The 14,824-nt window shown below is 34.8% G+C and overlaps 1 protein-coding gene across 5 annotated transcripts; it reads right to left on the reverse strand.

Moving 5' to 3' along the window:
• Nucleotides 1-232: 232 nt before the first annotated feature.
• LOC121375324 (COMM domain-containing protein 6-like) lies at nucleotides 233-8,777 on the reverse strand. Of its 5 annotated transcripts, none has more exons than XM_041502720.1 (5): nucleotides 8,687-8,777; nucleotides 4,974-5,036; nucleotides 4,129-4,179; nucleotides 3,069-3,221; nucleotides 233-1,889 (listed from the first exon to the last, which is right to left on the reverse strand). In XM_041502720.1, the coding sequence occupies exons 2-5, from the start codon at nucleotides 4,983-4,985 to the stop codon at nucleotides 1,839-1,841; spliced, it is 267 nt and encodes an 88-aa protein (XP_041358654.1). In that variant the 5' UTR covers nucleotides 4,986-5,036; nucleotides 8,687-8,777; the 3' UTR covers nucleotides 233-1,838. The 5 variants fall into 5 exon arrangements, with proteins under 5 accessions (XP_041358654.1, XP_041358658.1, XP_041358655.1 ...); XM_041502724.1 differs by having other exon boundaries at nucleotides 8,574-8,696; XM_041502721.1 differs by lacking the exon at nucleotides 8,687-8,777 and adding an exon at nucleotides 8,510-8,680.
• Between the last annotated feature and the right edge of the window lie 6,047 nt (nucleotides 8,778-14,824).

Raw genomic sequence — 14,824 nt, forward strand, 5'->3', positions numbered from 1 at the left:
TTGTAATTCGAATACCAGAAATAAAATGAGATCTAATTTATGGTTAAAAGTTGTCAAATGCTAAGACATATCAAGAAGGGAGTTAGAAGACACCCTCCCCCACTTCAATGAACCCTTTCAGCTCTGATACAACACGGATATTTTCTATGTTAACAACTTTAACGGTTGTGGTATGGACTTTTATTGTGTTGTTTTACTTACTACACTCTAACAAGTACATTTTAGGTATATGTTAGCTTATTTTAATAATTTAAAACATAGCAAACAAAATTATTTTTTGTGACTATTTTGGTTATTGTAGCAACCATGCATTGTAATCTTTTTTTCTTTTCTGTTTTTTTTTTGGGGGGGGGGGGAGAGGTGTTAAGTAAAAACAATTACATCCTTGCTGTATTACATTTCATCATTGCAGTTAAATCCTGGACAAAATGCTCATATTTACCAAATAAAATTTAATAATAAAATAATTTATGTTGCAATTTTATTTACAATTTGTGGCTGCCATGGTCCTCAAAATCTGCTGCTAAAAAATTGTGTGAAAAAACTGTTGTTTTAACATTTTGATATAATTTATATTACTGAAAAAAAAGAGAGATAGTTTTTGTTAATTTGAAAACTATTTGTCTTTTGAGTCTACATTTCAAGCATAACCCCATGACCCCCTAGAAATATGACCCCTAAAACTTTTTTTAAACTACAAATACCTCCTCTTTTAAAAGATATTTCTACGGCCATGAGCTCCTTGTTTAAGTTCACCACTACAAAGTTAAACCAACTCGGTCAGATCAATGTAACCATTAGCTTTAATTCACCACTACAAAGTTACTTCCCAGATTAACCCAGATCAATGGATCATTAAGTGTCTTCAGGAAATAAATAATTTCAGTGATGTAATAAATAGTTAGCAGGTGACAAAAAAACAGTTATCTGTACTAAATGACCACCAGCCAATGTCTTCCTAATTATAAATAGTAAAAAATTATTTTGAAAAATTAATAATAAAAACTGTATCTGACCTACACAAATTTCATTTCACATGTAAAATCTGTAACATGACTAATCAATTGTCAATTAAAGGTATTTTCTTCTATGTTACTCAGGGTTAAAAAAAAACAAAGCAAGGAGAAAAACAATTATTTATGAAAAAACTAATAAAATAAAACAGTAAACTTTTTTGTTCAATGTTGACCTGAGCAGGACAGTACCTAGCACGGATGGGAGCATTTATGCACCCCATTAGGGGGTGGGGGTGGGGGTGTGTGCCACTTTTTATCTAGCTGAAGAATACTCTATATTAATATAACTTGATTCTTCTTGACCGACCCTCCCCTCCTCTTATTTAGGCTAGGTCCAAACCTGCTACGGTCCCTGAGGAACTATAGTTAAGGATATATATATACCAACTTGGCAGTGGGTCACATGATTGTTTGTCCAAAAACTGAGGTATTAAAATACAACCTTTCAGGATTAATGTTGTCGACCTTGTGTCATTACACTTCAGAAAACTGAAATATGCTTGTATGATTGCTCTCAACCATACTGAAGATGATAAATGACTGCAAATGTCATTTCGGAGGTTTGGGACATGGACAGAATTAGTAGCTTTAGAGCATGTGCAAAACTCATTCCAACCGATGGAAACTGAATCTGCTGCAATATGTATCATAAGCTTCAATTCCAAAGCCTTTGCAAGTCAAATGGAATAATGCTGAATTTTTTTTTTGCTTTTACCCAGACACCTGTCTGATCCCAATTGCACAGAGATTCTGTCATTGGTCTACTACTGTGTAGTTTGACAAGTTCCTAGAAACGTCTCAAAAGCACAAATAGCAACATGTTCAGACAGTCTCCATCAGAGCAGCTATGTCCTTTAACTGACGAGAAAAATTCTGCAAAAATAATAAGAATACATGTATCGTACAGGTAAATTGTAAAATAATCTTAAACATATATTATTGAAAAATGTGCATTCAATCTTATGTGGTCATGTGGAATAGAAAAAGTACACCCAAGGTGGTGGAAATTTCGACCAGGGACGAGGTTTGCTGAGTAGCAGTGTCGAAATTACCACCACCCAGGGTATACTTTTTCTATCCCACATGACCATATAAGATAGAGTCTTTTTCTCCCATCAATCGATAAATAAACAATTATTTTAAACAAGCAAACAAATATGGCTGAAAAGGTACCTTCTTCATTTGACCATATTATCATACATAAACTACATTATCATATTTAAATATAATTTAACACTATAAATTAACAAGACAGCATTTATAATGAAGGTTTTAATAACGAAATATCTATCTAAAACTAACCAACTCGCATCATAGCCTATACAAGACAGATTTATTCCGTATGGGCTGACGTCATGGAATGAGCCTGTCTTGCATAGCTAAGGATGGGAGAAATTTATATCTTTGATATTATGAACATTTTAATTTGCAATTCAGAGAATGTTCCATCCACTATCCAAAATCCCACCCACCCACTGCAAAAATGTGAAACATAGAAGAACAAATGAAGAATGAATAGAAGAAGAAGTGAAGAATGAAGAAAGAAAAGAAAAATGAGAGATGGATTTCATAGCCTACCAGGTAGTTACATTACATAAACTGCTTGAAAAAACAGAAGTGTTACTTTTCTAGTGACCATCTTCTATACACATTGAAAACAAAAAGACTAAATATTTATTTTCATAACTGATAACTGTACACCACTTGGTAATTCGTAGTCATCAGAGGAAACCCACTACATTTTTCCATTAGCAGCAAGGGATCTTTTATATGCACTTTCCCACAGACAGGATAGCACATACCAAGGCCTTTGATATACCAGTGCGTGGTGCACTGGCTGGAACAAAGATCTTTGAATACAAAAATAAGTGGACTCAAACGAGGGCAGCATGGAAATGCACTTGAAAGATAGAAATAACTATTTTATATATATACATGTACCTGATAACAGGGTAATAAATATATTCATTATGATAAAAGGTGTCGTAAAACATCACAAATTGGATAAGTTTATGTAGTCAGATACCACCAGCCCAAAATACATGAACTCACAAAAAACTGTGCTGTGGTCATTTCAAGTGAGTGGTTGCCAACTTTGCCGGATGAGTCTGTTACCGTCATCATGAGTGTGATGTACGGAGAGTTGAGGTGTTTACACTCATCTGATGACACGGCCATCCCTAGCTTCCACTTCATGTCAATCAGCTGTACACACAAAACACTGACAATCATACGTCTAATCTATACATATTAAAAATGAGGCATGATGTCTTTTGGGCATAATATTAATGTATTCAAGCGGAACTGCAGGGCTCGATTTTAAGCAAGGCACTGATGACAACTGCCATAATAGCAATATGAATTGCTGTATGTCAGAGGCTTTATCAATGGCAGTTTTTGCCGACTGATAAAAATTATTGTCGCAGGTTCGGGAATAATTTTTGTTTTGTTTATTTGTTGAAAAAGATACTGACTTAAAATTGCTGTAGTTGAATATTTTACCCAAGACAAAAATATTTTAAATTAGCCATAAATAACAAATTCTTAAAGCCGCAGACCCTAGTTTCAACCCGTAAAAATGGACTCTTAAGTTTAGTTAATCTACAAACCTGTAACACATTTGGATAACGTTAAAAGAGAGTGAAACCAGAGTCTGTGTTGTTGAAATGGTGATATATTGTTAAAAATAGACTAAAACTCGACTCCATAACTGTTATTTCTCACACGCACGTGCATTTTTAAAAATATGAAAAATGCATTTTGTGGTATTAGAAACACCAGGATGACCAGAAACACTTCGGTTGTATGGAAATGGATTATCTAAACAATAAAATATAAGTAATGTTTGATTTCAGTGATCATAAACAGCTTTAATAGTGAAAAATATGCCTTAGTGTTTAAAAACTAGGGTCAGTCCCTTTAAGTTTGAGCCCTGCATTACATACTGTATAATGTATATTGGGTCCTAATCATTTTTTTTTTTTGAACAGTAGAAATTTAAATGTGGGTTAGAGTCCGTTTCAGACTTGGAATAAGCCTAAATATTCTGGAGTACTTAACAATAATTATCATAGCCAAGTAAACTAATAATAAAATACTTATAAAATCAAACCTGGCCAACATCAACTGAACTTGTGGTGACATCATTCACTGCTTTTTTATCCTGAAAACAAATAATTAGACAACGTATGTGTTTCTTATTACAGAAATTATTTGCAAATGCAGCACTTGGACTTAATGCTTACTTGAATTTTAATTAAGACTTAGCTTTGGAATAACCTGCCAATAAATGATTGTACTCAAGATTAATGATGATAGTTCATACATATCAACTTAAAACATTTCCAAAATCCATTCTGTTTTAAATTCTAAGTACATTCAAACAAAACAGAGGCAAAATAATGCAATAATTTTGTTTAATGTTTGGTTTTTTGTTTGTACCTCAACATCCTAAAGTTTTAGTTAACATATAAATGAACTTCTATTCTTCAGGGCTCGAACTTAACAAGGCACCGACAGCAATTGACATCATTGAAATATAATTTGCTGTGGATCGGAAACATCACTGACAGCACTTTTGTGCCACTGGATAAAAATTACTGCTATCCATAAAACTCCTCAACAACAGCAAAATTAATATATCTGGTGTACATTATCTGCCAGTATTTAAACATTTGTACATCTGAAATATGTTTACATGCAACAAAATCCCTTTCAATCGTATTTATTTCCTCCAAAAGTCACTTTTAAAAATATTGCCATAGGCAAGCTCAAAACTGCCATCAGTGGGCTCTTTCAGCCATGGCAATTTAAAAATAAAATGCTTTGTGACAAACCCTTAAGTTCAAGCCTTAATTCTTCCAATAACAGAAGTTTAACCAAATGTTCATGTGAAGGATGACTTGATGGGAAACTCCCATTGACTTGCATTATACACAAACCAAAAAGTAACTTTACCCGTTCTGACATATCTGGCAATTACAAGTAGCCTAGTTCCAGTCTTCTTAAGTGACTAGTTCTCTGAAGAAAAAAAGTAGAGGAAAACATGACTGTAAATGTATGCTATATTTTATCAACCATTATTATAATGTTAAATATGAATTTCAAAACTCATTATTAATATTATTATTGTGTTTTTTAGGTTTTTTTCCTCAGTCAAGTTGAGTATTAAAAGTGAGATTTTTATTGCAGAGTTCTTGTTGTGAAACTGAAAGCTTAAAACTGGTCAAATGGAAAATAAAAATCATTAATATGCAGCTGTAGAAATCTTAATAGGTCTAAATCACTGTTGGCAGCCTGAAGATTACCAGTCAAAAACAAGAACCTGACATTTTTCCTTATGTGGCTTTGGGGCTTCGCGCATGCAGCGTTCGCGGTTTCACACAACACATTTTATACAACCATAAAAATTAGGAATGTAACATATGTTTGTCACATTCACAGAAATGTTTGTAAAAATAAAGTTAAAACAAGCAAAGAAAGCAAGATTGAACTTGACCCAGTCATAAAAATGGCACATTTCTTAATACCTTTTTTCTATGATTTTCTATGACTGTTATCTGAAAGAAAACTTAATTTTAAAAACTATTTTTGTTTGTTCTCAACTGTACTGCTATCTAATTGTTGAAGTTACATGATTGACACAGCGTCTGCTGGCAAAACTCTCTTTATAGATAAATATTCTTGCCAAAAATATATGGTCCTTATATATTTTAACGTAAATTTATATCTTTCTGGATATCTGTTTATTGTTTTATATATTTATTAAAACTGAATGCAGCTTATATTTTTCAACCAAACAATTTTACTATTATAACCATTCATTTGCTTGACTTATTGCAAGACATCAGGATTGTTATATTTGTTTTCCTAAAATGTCTGTTAACATTGATTCTTGAGGACTCCATTTTATAATTTGTCTTAAAATATTTTAAAGGTAGGGTCAACTCAAACAAGAGCCTTAGCCCAGGGTGTTTTGGCTACTAATTTCTCACTCAGGCTACCAGATCTCTAAACCTAGTAGTCTGCCGGGCTACTAGATTTGTTTTTGCACCTCCAGTTACTTTGCAATCAACAAGATGTTTAAACACCTAAAAAACACATTTTAAAACATTTAAATAAAAATAAATGATTCTGCGTTTTTGTCTTCTTTATTAAAAGTTTATTAAAATTATGGGCTACCAAGTTTACTGAGGGCTACTATATTTCATAACCTGGAAGTTGGTGGGTTACCACTGAAAACAAGTTACGGTCAAGGCCTGCCTTATGTGTTGGAAAGATACATACCCGGACCACCAACACATACTGACACTTTAACAAATAAAAAACGCCTAATTTTAGAGTTAATAAAAAAACATGATTATTCCTGCTAACTGGGGGCAGCCATTTTGTTTCATTTTTGTGACGTCCGGTGATATAGCTTGGGTGAAGTGACATCAGCTCTGTCCATCTCCTCTATGCACAGTGTAAACAAACGCTCTAATTTACGACAAGGCGCTTCGCTTTCATCAACCTGACTTCTAAAACAACATAAATGACTTGATAGTATAATAAACAATTTAAGTAAATATATTTCAGTTTGCATCAACAGAACAAAATGGAGTTATAGTATTTTTCTTTTTTAAAAAACCCAAAGAAAAAATGCACATTATTAGGCCTATTGGTAGAGAACGTTCGAGCAAAAACGACCACTCACGATACCCAAGTGATACTTTTCTTTTCGATGACATAATTGGTCAGTTTTGTGATTTTAGATGGGAAAGTCTACTTAATCAAGGGTTTTACAGAATTACTTACAGTAATAAAGCAGGATGGCTGATAATGTCCATTACAATTTGAGGGGTATCCATGCAGTTATCACACAATACCCTGTGATCTTAATAAAAGAGGCACGTCTTTTTAGTGTGTCTAGACACAATGTCTGGGGACTGTCTAAATATACACCTGCCAATCAGGAACCACAGGTACAGGCCATGGAAAGAAAAGACCACTTAACCAAGAAAACACTCCGATTATTATTTCAGTACATGGGTTAATTTATGTACAAAACATAATACAGTTATTTCAACACTTTGACAATAGTGATTTATTTTGTATTGAAAAATAATATATAAGTGTTGCTGGTTTACTGGGATGGCTATTATTACAGAACATTGAGATGCATCAGCAAAAATCTGGTATGTTTTGTTTCTTCAGTTCGAAGACTAATTCCGAATGCGAGATGTTAGGTATTACGCAATCTAATTAAAATTAGCTCCACTATTACATGTGGATCTAACAGCAGCCAGTTGGAGCTCATGTCCACCAATCAAAACCTTACTTGCAGAATCATGCCAGTGATCTGAAAATAATTTGAAAACATTCCGAATTATCCTGCGGGTATACGACATGTTTCATGTGAATTACGAATGCCTTATTTAGACCAGTAGAACTAATTTTAATCAGGTTGCTAACAACACTGCGTAGTCTCCAATGTCCAAGTAACATTTCGTCTGTAAATAATAATTTAATTATTGACCAATCACTATTCGCCTTTAATAACGTTATTTGGGAGCATACAAATTCTAAAAATATCGGCCACAGTACAGTGAACCATAAAAATACATACAGGATGGGTTATCAGTCTTCAATTTTACATTACAAATTATTTAATTATTACAAAAACTAAAAACTAAATCAGTCTTCAGTTTTACATTACAAATTATTTATTTTATAAAATAAAACATGTTTTAAGACATTCGTAATTCACACAAAACATGTCGTATACCCTCAGGATAATTCGGAATGTTTTCAAATTATTTTTAAATCACTGGCAGGATTCTGCAAGTAAGGTTTTGATTGGTGGACATGAGCTCCAACTGGCTGGTGTTAGATCCACATGTAATAGTGGAGATAAATTTAATTAGATTGGACTGCAATGTGGGGTTACTGATATGTTAATATTTATATAATGGTGTATGAGAGACAATATATGCCTTAATTGTCCCCTCCTTTAAATATTTTTTATAAATTATTGTAAGAACAGGTTTTGATAAAACACTAAAAAAAATTGTGTTGGAAAGTGTTTGCTGTAAGCTATACCACTAAACGTTTCACTCACCGAAATAGGTTTAAGGTTACGTAGTTAACAATATTTACTGCTGATGCCTGCTACAGGTTTTGACGCACGTGCGGTAAACTTAGCAGGCATTTTGGGCTCATTTGAAGTGTAGACATACTAATAAAAAGGTACCTATTTGAATAACAACTGTCCGTATATAAATATTGATGTGCATTAGAACCGAATGCTTATGCTCACCGAAACTGGTTCACCCATGACACTAGTTGCCATGACACTTGTTACTAAGTTAAGTTAAGGGGCCTTTTTAAACAGGTAGCCTACTCTCTATGTCGGTAATGAATTAAAATTGGACAGAAACTTTTCGTAAGTTAAATGTTTAATTAATTTTTTTTTTTAAATATTAATATGTTCTAAAGTTAAAAACTGCACACACATAGTATTACTCTCCAGTTTGGGGACATAACCGGCTACCGGAAACATTGTCAACATTCAGTTACCGAATCAGCACACGAATCTACTACAGACGTTCTAATTGTCAAAATAGCTGGGTTGATGGCCGCTTTTTCTTATTTTATCGTAATAACAAGTGCAACGTAAACATAGCACAAACCTAATGTCATTTTATGATTGGTTGACGTATCGCAGTTCTTCCTTGTTGAACCGGAAACACTCGAAAGCATTCGTTAGGTTACGGCTATTGACACCGGAATCGGCCGATATGTTAATATCTATTAAACCGACATATAAACCAGCGGACTTTTAGCAGGTGGGTTGGGGTCTACACTGTGGTGAGCGAAGTTTATGTGGCAATATCGAGTTTTATCTGTATATAATAGTATTTTATAATATTTGAAAATGGGCCGAATTTTGAAAATTGCAATTAGTAAAAAAGTTAATAGAATAAATAAATAAAATAAAAAGGTTACAATCCAAAAATAAAAAGAATTGACTGCTCGGCCGAATATTTATATAATTTGGAGCATTTTAGAAGGACAGTCCAAAATTAAATAAGAGAAAGAAGAGAGGATCGGACTATTTAATAATATTAAAAAAAAAGGAAAGTAATTTCGACATAAAATATTGAACGCAGATCGAAAAGTTTAAAGTCCGATCGGTATGTCCACGCGAGTGGCCTCGTTAAGGCCGTTTGGGTGCACAGCTTAAAGGGACGAGATGGGTTGCATCCCGTCAAGAAAACCCCTAGATTGACAGTCGACAGACGTTGAAGGTGTAGTACTGTGCTGAAATACTGATCTTGAGAAGGCGGATCCGTCTGAACGAGAGAGAGTATCAGACTAGGGTATAGTCCAGTCGTCATGGAGGATACGAGATGGTATCACTATAAAGCAAGGTAAAGTCTAGAAAAAGAGTAGTAGGGGCCGGCCCCGCTTCCTATTTCTTCTTAGAGTGGGGCGGTCAATCTTCCAGTGCTGCTAGGACAGGCTCGGACATGCAGAGACTAAACGCGAACAACCGTGGCGTTCTGCAGAATGGCAGTCATACGAGTCACGAAAAAAAACAAGTCGACAGTCAGACGGAGAAATGACGTAGAGGCAAAGAATCTCGCTAAAAAAGAATCCAACCTGGTGGTGCAGGCTGTCAAAACGAGAAGCGTTCCAGTGTTCAATCAGTTTTAATGGCCGCATGTCTTGGTGTTTCTGTCCAGCTTCTAGTTATATAATCTTCAGCATAAATACTGAGAGCTCTTGTTCTCAGTGTGGAAATGATATTGTCACTATTGTGTGATATCGTATTCTTAGAGGATTTCTAAGGTTAGTTATTTGTATTGGTTATTTGTAGTATTCATGTTTCTTATCTAGTGTATTTGTATTTGTTTACAGGCAGGTACTAGATGTAAATTAATGTTTGTGGATTAAGTCGGTACATTATAATATAATGTATTAATACGTAAAATAACTCTTCTGCAAATATATTTGTCTAAAGTAATTAAATAACAGATGAAGTATATTAAATTAAGTTCTAATGTCTAAATGGTAATGTAATTAATATTATGATTTCTTATCACTAAATACTAATGGGTTTTAACGTTAAATTAATTATGGTGTGATAGTTAACTGAGAGTAAGATGTTTGCACAGTTTATATTATCTCAGAAGAGAGAGTTTATTTTATGTTATGACTATTATTGCTATTAATATAATTATGGACTTTGGATTATAGTGTTTCTACGATACTTAGTGTGTTTTATTATTTTATTTAGATCGCAATTTCTGAATGCGTGTGTCAGTTACCGGCCAGGTGTTACAACCTTAGTTACACACACTTGGTATGTACATGACTGTGTTGTTATATGTGTATATTTTTATGCCGTTGTAATGTATATGAATGTGTTAAACATTAGTAGTGAATGTATTAGGAAAATATAGATTGTATAATTGTATTAAGGAATAACAGATGGTGTTATGTCATGTATATTGTGAATGTATTGTTTGATAGGAACCATGTATTAGCGATATGTGATTCGATACATATGTTTAATTATTTATGACAGTCTAGGAAATGTCATGTGTCATATATATGCATTTCTTATTGTAATGTCATGTATTCTATTCTTGTTGTATTTTAATTTAATGTTTTGATTGTTTCAGGTTTTTAAAAATACTTTATGTAGGATGTTGAATAAAATGCCATTGTCCTGAACCATACAGCTGTCTGTCGTCTATTTTGGAACACATTTAATGCTGTTACATTTGGAGCCGACGTAGGGACAATGGCGTGACATCCTCACACTGGACGTGCAGTGACTGACAGCGCTGAAGAGATTGCCAATCCCCCGGAAAGATTCTCAACCCACAGGAAAGATTGCCAACCCCTCAACTGTTTACGACGATGGATGATAAGTATCTTTGGTTTTAATTCTCAAATACTTTGCAATGTTGCAGTTCTAATTTAATTTTAAAGACTGTGATCACACAACAACAATGGACTCTTTATTGAGCGCTCACGTATGTTTATGTTTATATTTGTTTGTGTAGATGTAGTTTTCTCTAAATACACATGTATCCTTGTGTATATATATTTTTATGTTATATGTACCGGTACATTTCTTTGATTTCTTTTCCCTTTTTTTTTTTAACGTCTTTGTGATTTTCTTTTGATATATATTATTTGTTTATTTATTTGTTTGTTTAGGTTTAATTTTTTCTCCTGGTTTGGTTTACAGGGGTTTTTTTCTGATTTGTTTGATACCTTTTTGATTTTGATTATTTCATTTGTGTGGTATATATTTAATTTCATTAATTTCAAATGCTAGCAAAAGTAAAATTTTATTACTTCTTATAAATGATGTGATGTAACTTGTTTCCACTGATACATGTTTGTGCAAACTGAATGAATGTTTGAGACTGTTCAAAGGGAGTAATGATAAATTAGTTAAACTTAAAGTTAAATATTAAACTAAGAGTTTACATAAGTAAAGAACTTAGTCATGTAATCTTATATATTAATTATATTGATTTAATTGGTATTATCATACAGTATATGTAGTTCAGTTGTTGATTACGGTTCCTGGTTGATATTTCTTATTATTCACTTAGTTCTTTATTTCATTTTTCTCTTTTTAGCTAGGTTGTTTGCACATGCAGTACTAACAGTTTCATGATGAATGTTACATAAATTTATTTTTCAGTGGAAGTTCCTGATTTTGGGGATGTTTTCCAAGAAATATTTGATTCGTAATTTGGTTTTAGCATGTACCCAATTGCTAATTATCATGTGTAATTGTTACTCTTCATGCTGATATGGTATACTAGCGTTGTATATAATTTGTAAATTTTTAGATATTTTGTTTATTTGATTTTTTTTTTATCATGGATAAACCCACTAAAGAAGACATAACACAACTTGTTTCAGCATTTCAGAAATTGCATGCTTGGCCTAAAGCAGATAGTGTTGAAGACTTGGTGGAGTGGATGTCCGATTATTTGCATTCCAAAGAGGAAGAAGATGGGACAAAGCCTGGTCCTGCTAATTTCCCAACATCTGTTACATTATATCAACCACCTAAATTACCTTTCTTTTCAGGTGATAAACTGTTTGATACTTCTTTTGATGTTTGGAAATATCATTATAACTGCTTGTTGAAAGACAAGTCTGTTTCTTTCCAGGTATTGTTGAAGGCGATACAGCAGTCCTTACGTGGTAAGGCAGCTACTGCTGTTATGTGCGTGGGTCCCGACTGCGATTAGTCAGTTGGTTTCCAAGCTAGAATGTATGTTTGGTACTGTAGTTAAGAGGACAAAGTCTGCTATCAGTATTTTATAGTGCTCGTCAAGAAGAACGCGAAGATGTCACTTCATGGGCGTGTAGACTGGAAAAGTTGCTGAACCGAGCATCAACGCAGAGTAACATCGCAGCTGAAGCAAAGGATGACATGTTACGCACTCAGCTGTGGTTCGGACTTAGGAACGATCTACGAGACAAGTCTGCATACATCTTCGATCAAGATGGTAGTTTTGGCGACTTGCTGAGGGCACTCAGGAGAATGGAAGCAGATATGCTAGAGAGGCACCCCAGTTAAGGCTTTAACTGTAAGTAAAGCTGCAGTACATACTGATTCTGAACTCAAAGAAGTCAAAGGTTTACTTCAACAGTTAACTGCAGATGTTGCTGAGCTGAAGAAGTCCAGACACGAAACGACAATACCACCACGAACCCAACATGATAGCCATGGACTGCATGGACCTCAACAGCCACGAGGAGATGGTAGACTTCCACAACAACGAGGTGATCGATTTCAACAACTACAGCAGCTGAATGAACGTTATCAACCTAGAGATGAACCCGTTTGCTTCAGATGTGGACAAGTAGGTCATCTCAAATATGGATGTCAGGTAAGACTTGATCATTCTCGACAACATGCTTTAAACAGGAAGCAATCTATGGGGAGGGGCTACCCGTAGATTCCAGACCGAGATGCCCTATCAATTTTATGCAACAGGATAGTACCCATTTAGTGGGAAGTGCAAACGAAAGTGATATTATTAATAATATTTCCACTAAAGCTTTGTTGGACACTGGCTCAACAGTATCTACTGTTACAGAAAGTTTTTACAAGAATAACCTGTCTGATATAGTGATGAATCCGCTTGATGTTATTTTAAAGATAGAATGTGCGGATGGACAGCAGTTACCATATCATGGTTATATTGAGGTAGAATTACAGGCAACAGGAGCTAGTTCTTCTGGGAAACAGCTCTGTCTTTTATTAGTTGTCCCTGATGGTTCCTATAACTATCAGGTGCCACTTCTTCTGGAAACTAATGTTTTGTCAGCATTCATGAGTGAGTGTAAATCAAAACATGGTCGTCGTTTTCTTCAGGAAGCAGATATCCATACACCATGGTATCTGGCTTTCCGTTGCATGCTGTTGCAGGATAAGGAATTATCCACACAACATTTTTCTTTAGGCAAGGTAAGAAGTGCAACATCAAAATGCCTGTTGATTCCGGCTAACAGTGAGGTAGTTGTTCAAGGGTATGTAGACAAGCCAGTTATTTATAGGTCTACATGTGCCTTGATTCAACCTACCAAAGGTTCTGTTATACCAGAGGGCATTGACATTGTTCCTACAATTGTCAATTACAGCTGTCAAGGTAAGATGTATGTTGATGTTCATATATCTAATATTACCACTCGTACCATAAGAGCTCTCTTATGTGAACTTCAGGCAGTAACAGTGGAGGAGATTCCAGATAAGGTGTCAGTTTCTGATCAGTCTGAAGCTCTTCTTGGTAAGATCGAGTTCGACGAGGAAACCGTGACAAAGGAAGAACTTGAGAGAGGTAAACATATTATTTCTCAGTTCCAGGATATATTTTCAACTGGTGATGATGACATAGGACATACAACAGCCGTCACACACAGGACTGAGCTCAGCGATGAACAACCGTTCAAACAACAGGAGGATTCCACCAGCGATGTACCAAGAGGTAAGAGATCATCTCCAGCAGTTGTTGGCAAGTGTAGTAATTCGTAGGTCTTTTTTACCCTGGTCATCCAATATTGTTCTGGTGCGGAAGAAGGATGGTAAGCTTTGCATGTGTGTAGACTACAGGCAGCTCAATCGACTGACGATTAAGGACACGTATTCTATCCCACGTATTGAGGAAGTGTTTGATGCGCTCTCAGGTTCAAAGTACCACAGCACCCTCGATATGAAGAGTGGGTACCACCAAGTTGAAATTGAAGAGTCACATAAGGAAAGAACAGCATTTTCAGTAGGTCCACTGGGATTTTACGAGTACAATCGTATGCCTTTTGGTCTCTGTAACAGTTCTGCTACTTATCAGAGATTGATGAACGAGTGTTTCGATGGTCTTCATCTGAAAGTTTGTTTAATATATCTTGATGATATAATTGTGTTTTCAGATACACATGAAGAACATTTTGAAAGACTTGAACAGGTATTTCTGAGGATCAGAGAAACAGGAATGAAGCTGATCCCGAAGAAGTGTTCGTTCTTCAGGACAAGAATCAAATTCTTAGGTCACGTTGTCTCAGAACATGGTATAGAAGCAGATGGTGAAAAGATTCAGAAGATCCAAGACTGGCCCACTCCAAAAAATCCGAACGAGGTTAGACAGTTCCTTGGATTTGTGGGGTATTATCGTAAGTTCGTTAAAGACTTTGCTAAAATAGCTAAACCTTTAAACGCATTAATGCCTTCAACCAAATCCAAGCGAAATATCAAAACATCTAATAGACCTTGGGAATGGCGACATCGCCAG

The sequence above is a fragment of the Gigantopelta aegis genome, chromosome 6 (genome assembly GCF_016097555.1).
Source record: "Gigantopelta aegis isolate Gae_Host chromosome 6, Gae_host_genome, whole genome shotgun sequence".
Lineage (NCBI taxonomy): Eukaryota > Metazoa > Mollusca > Gastropoda > Neomphalida > Peltospiridae > Gigantopelta > Gigantopelta aegis.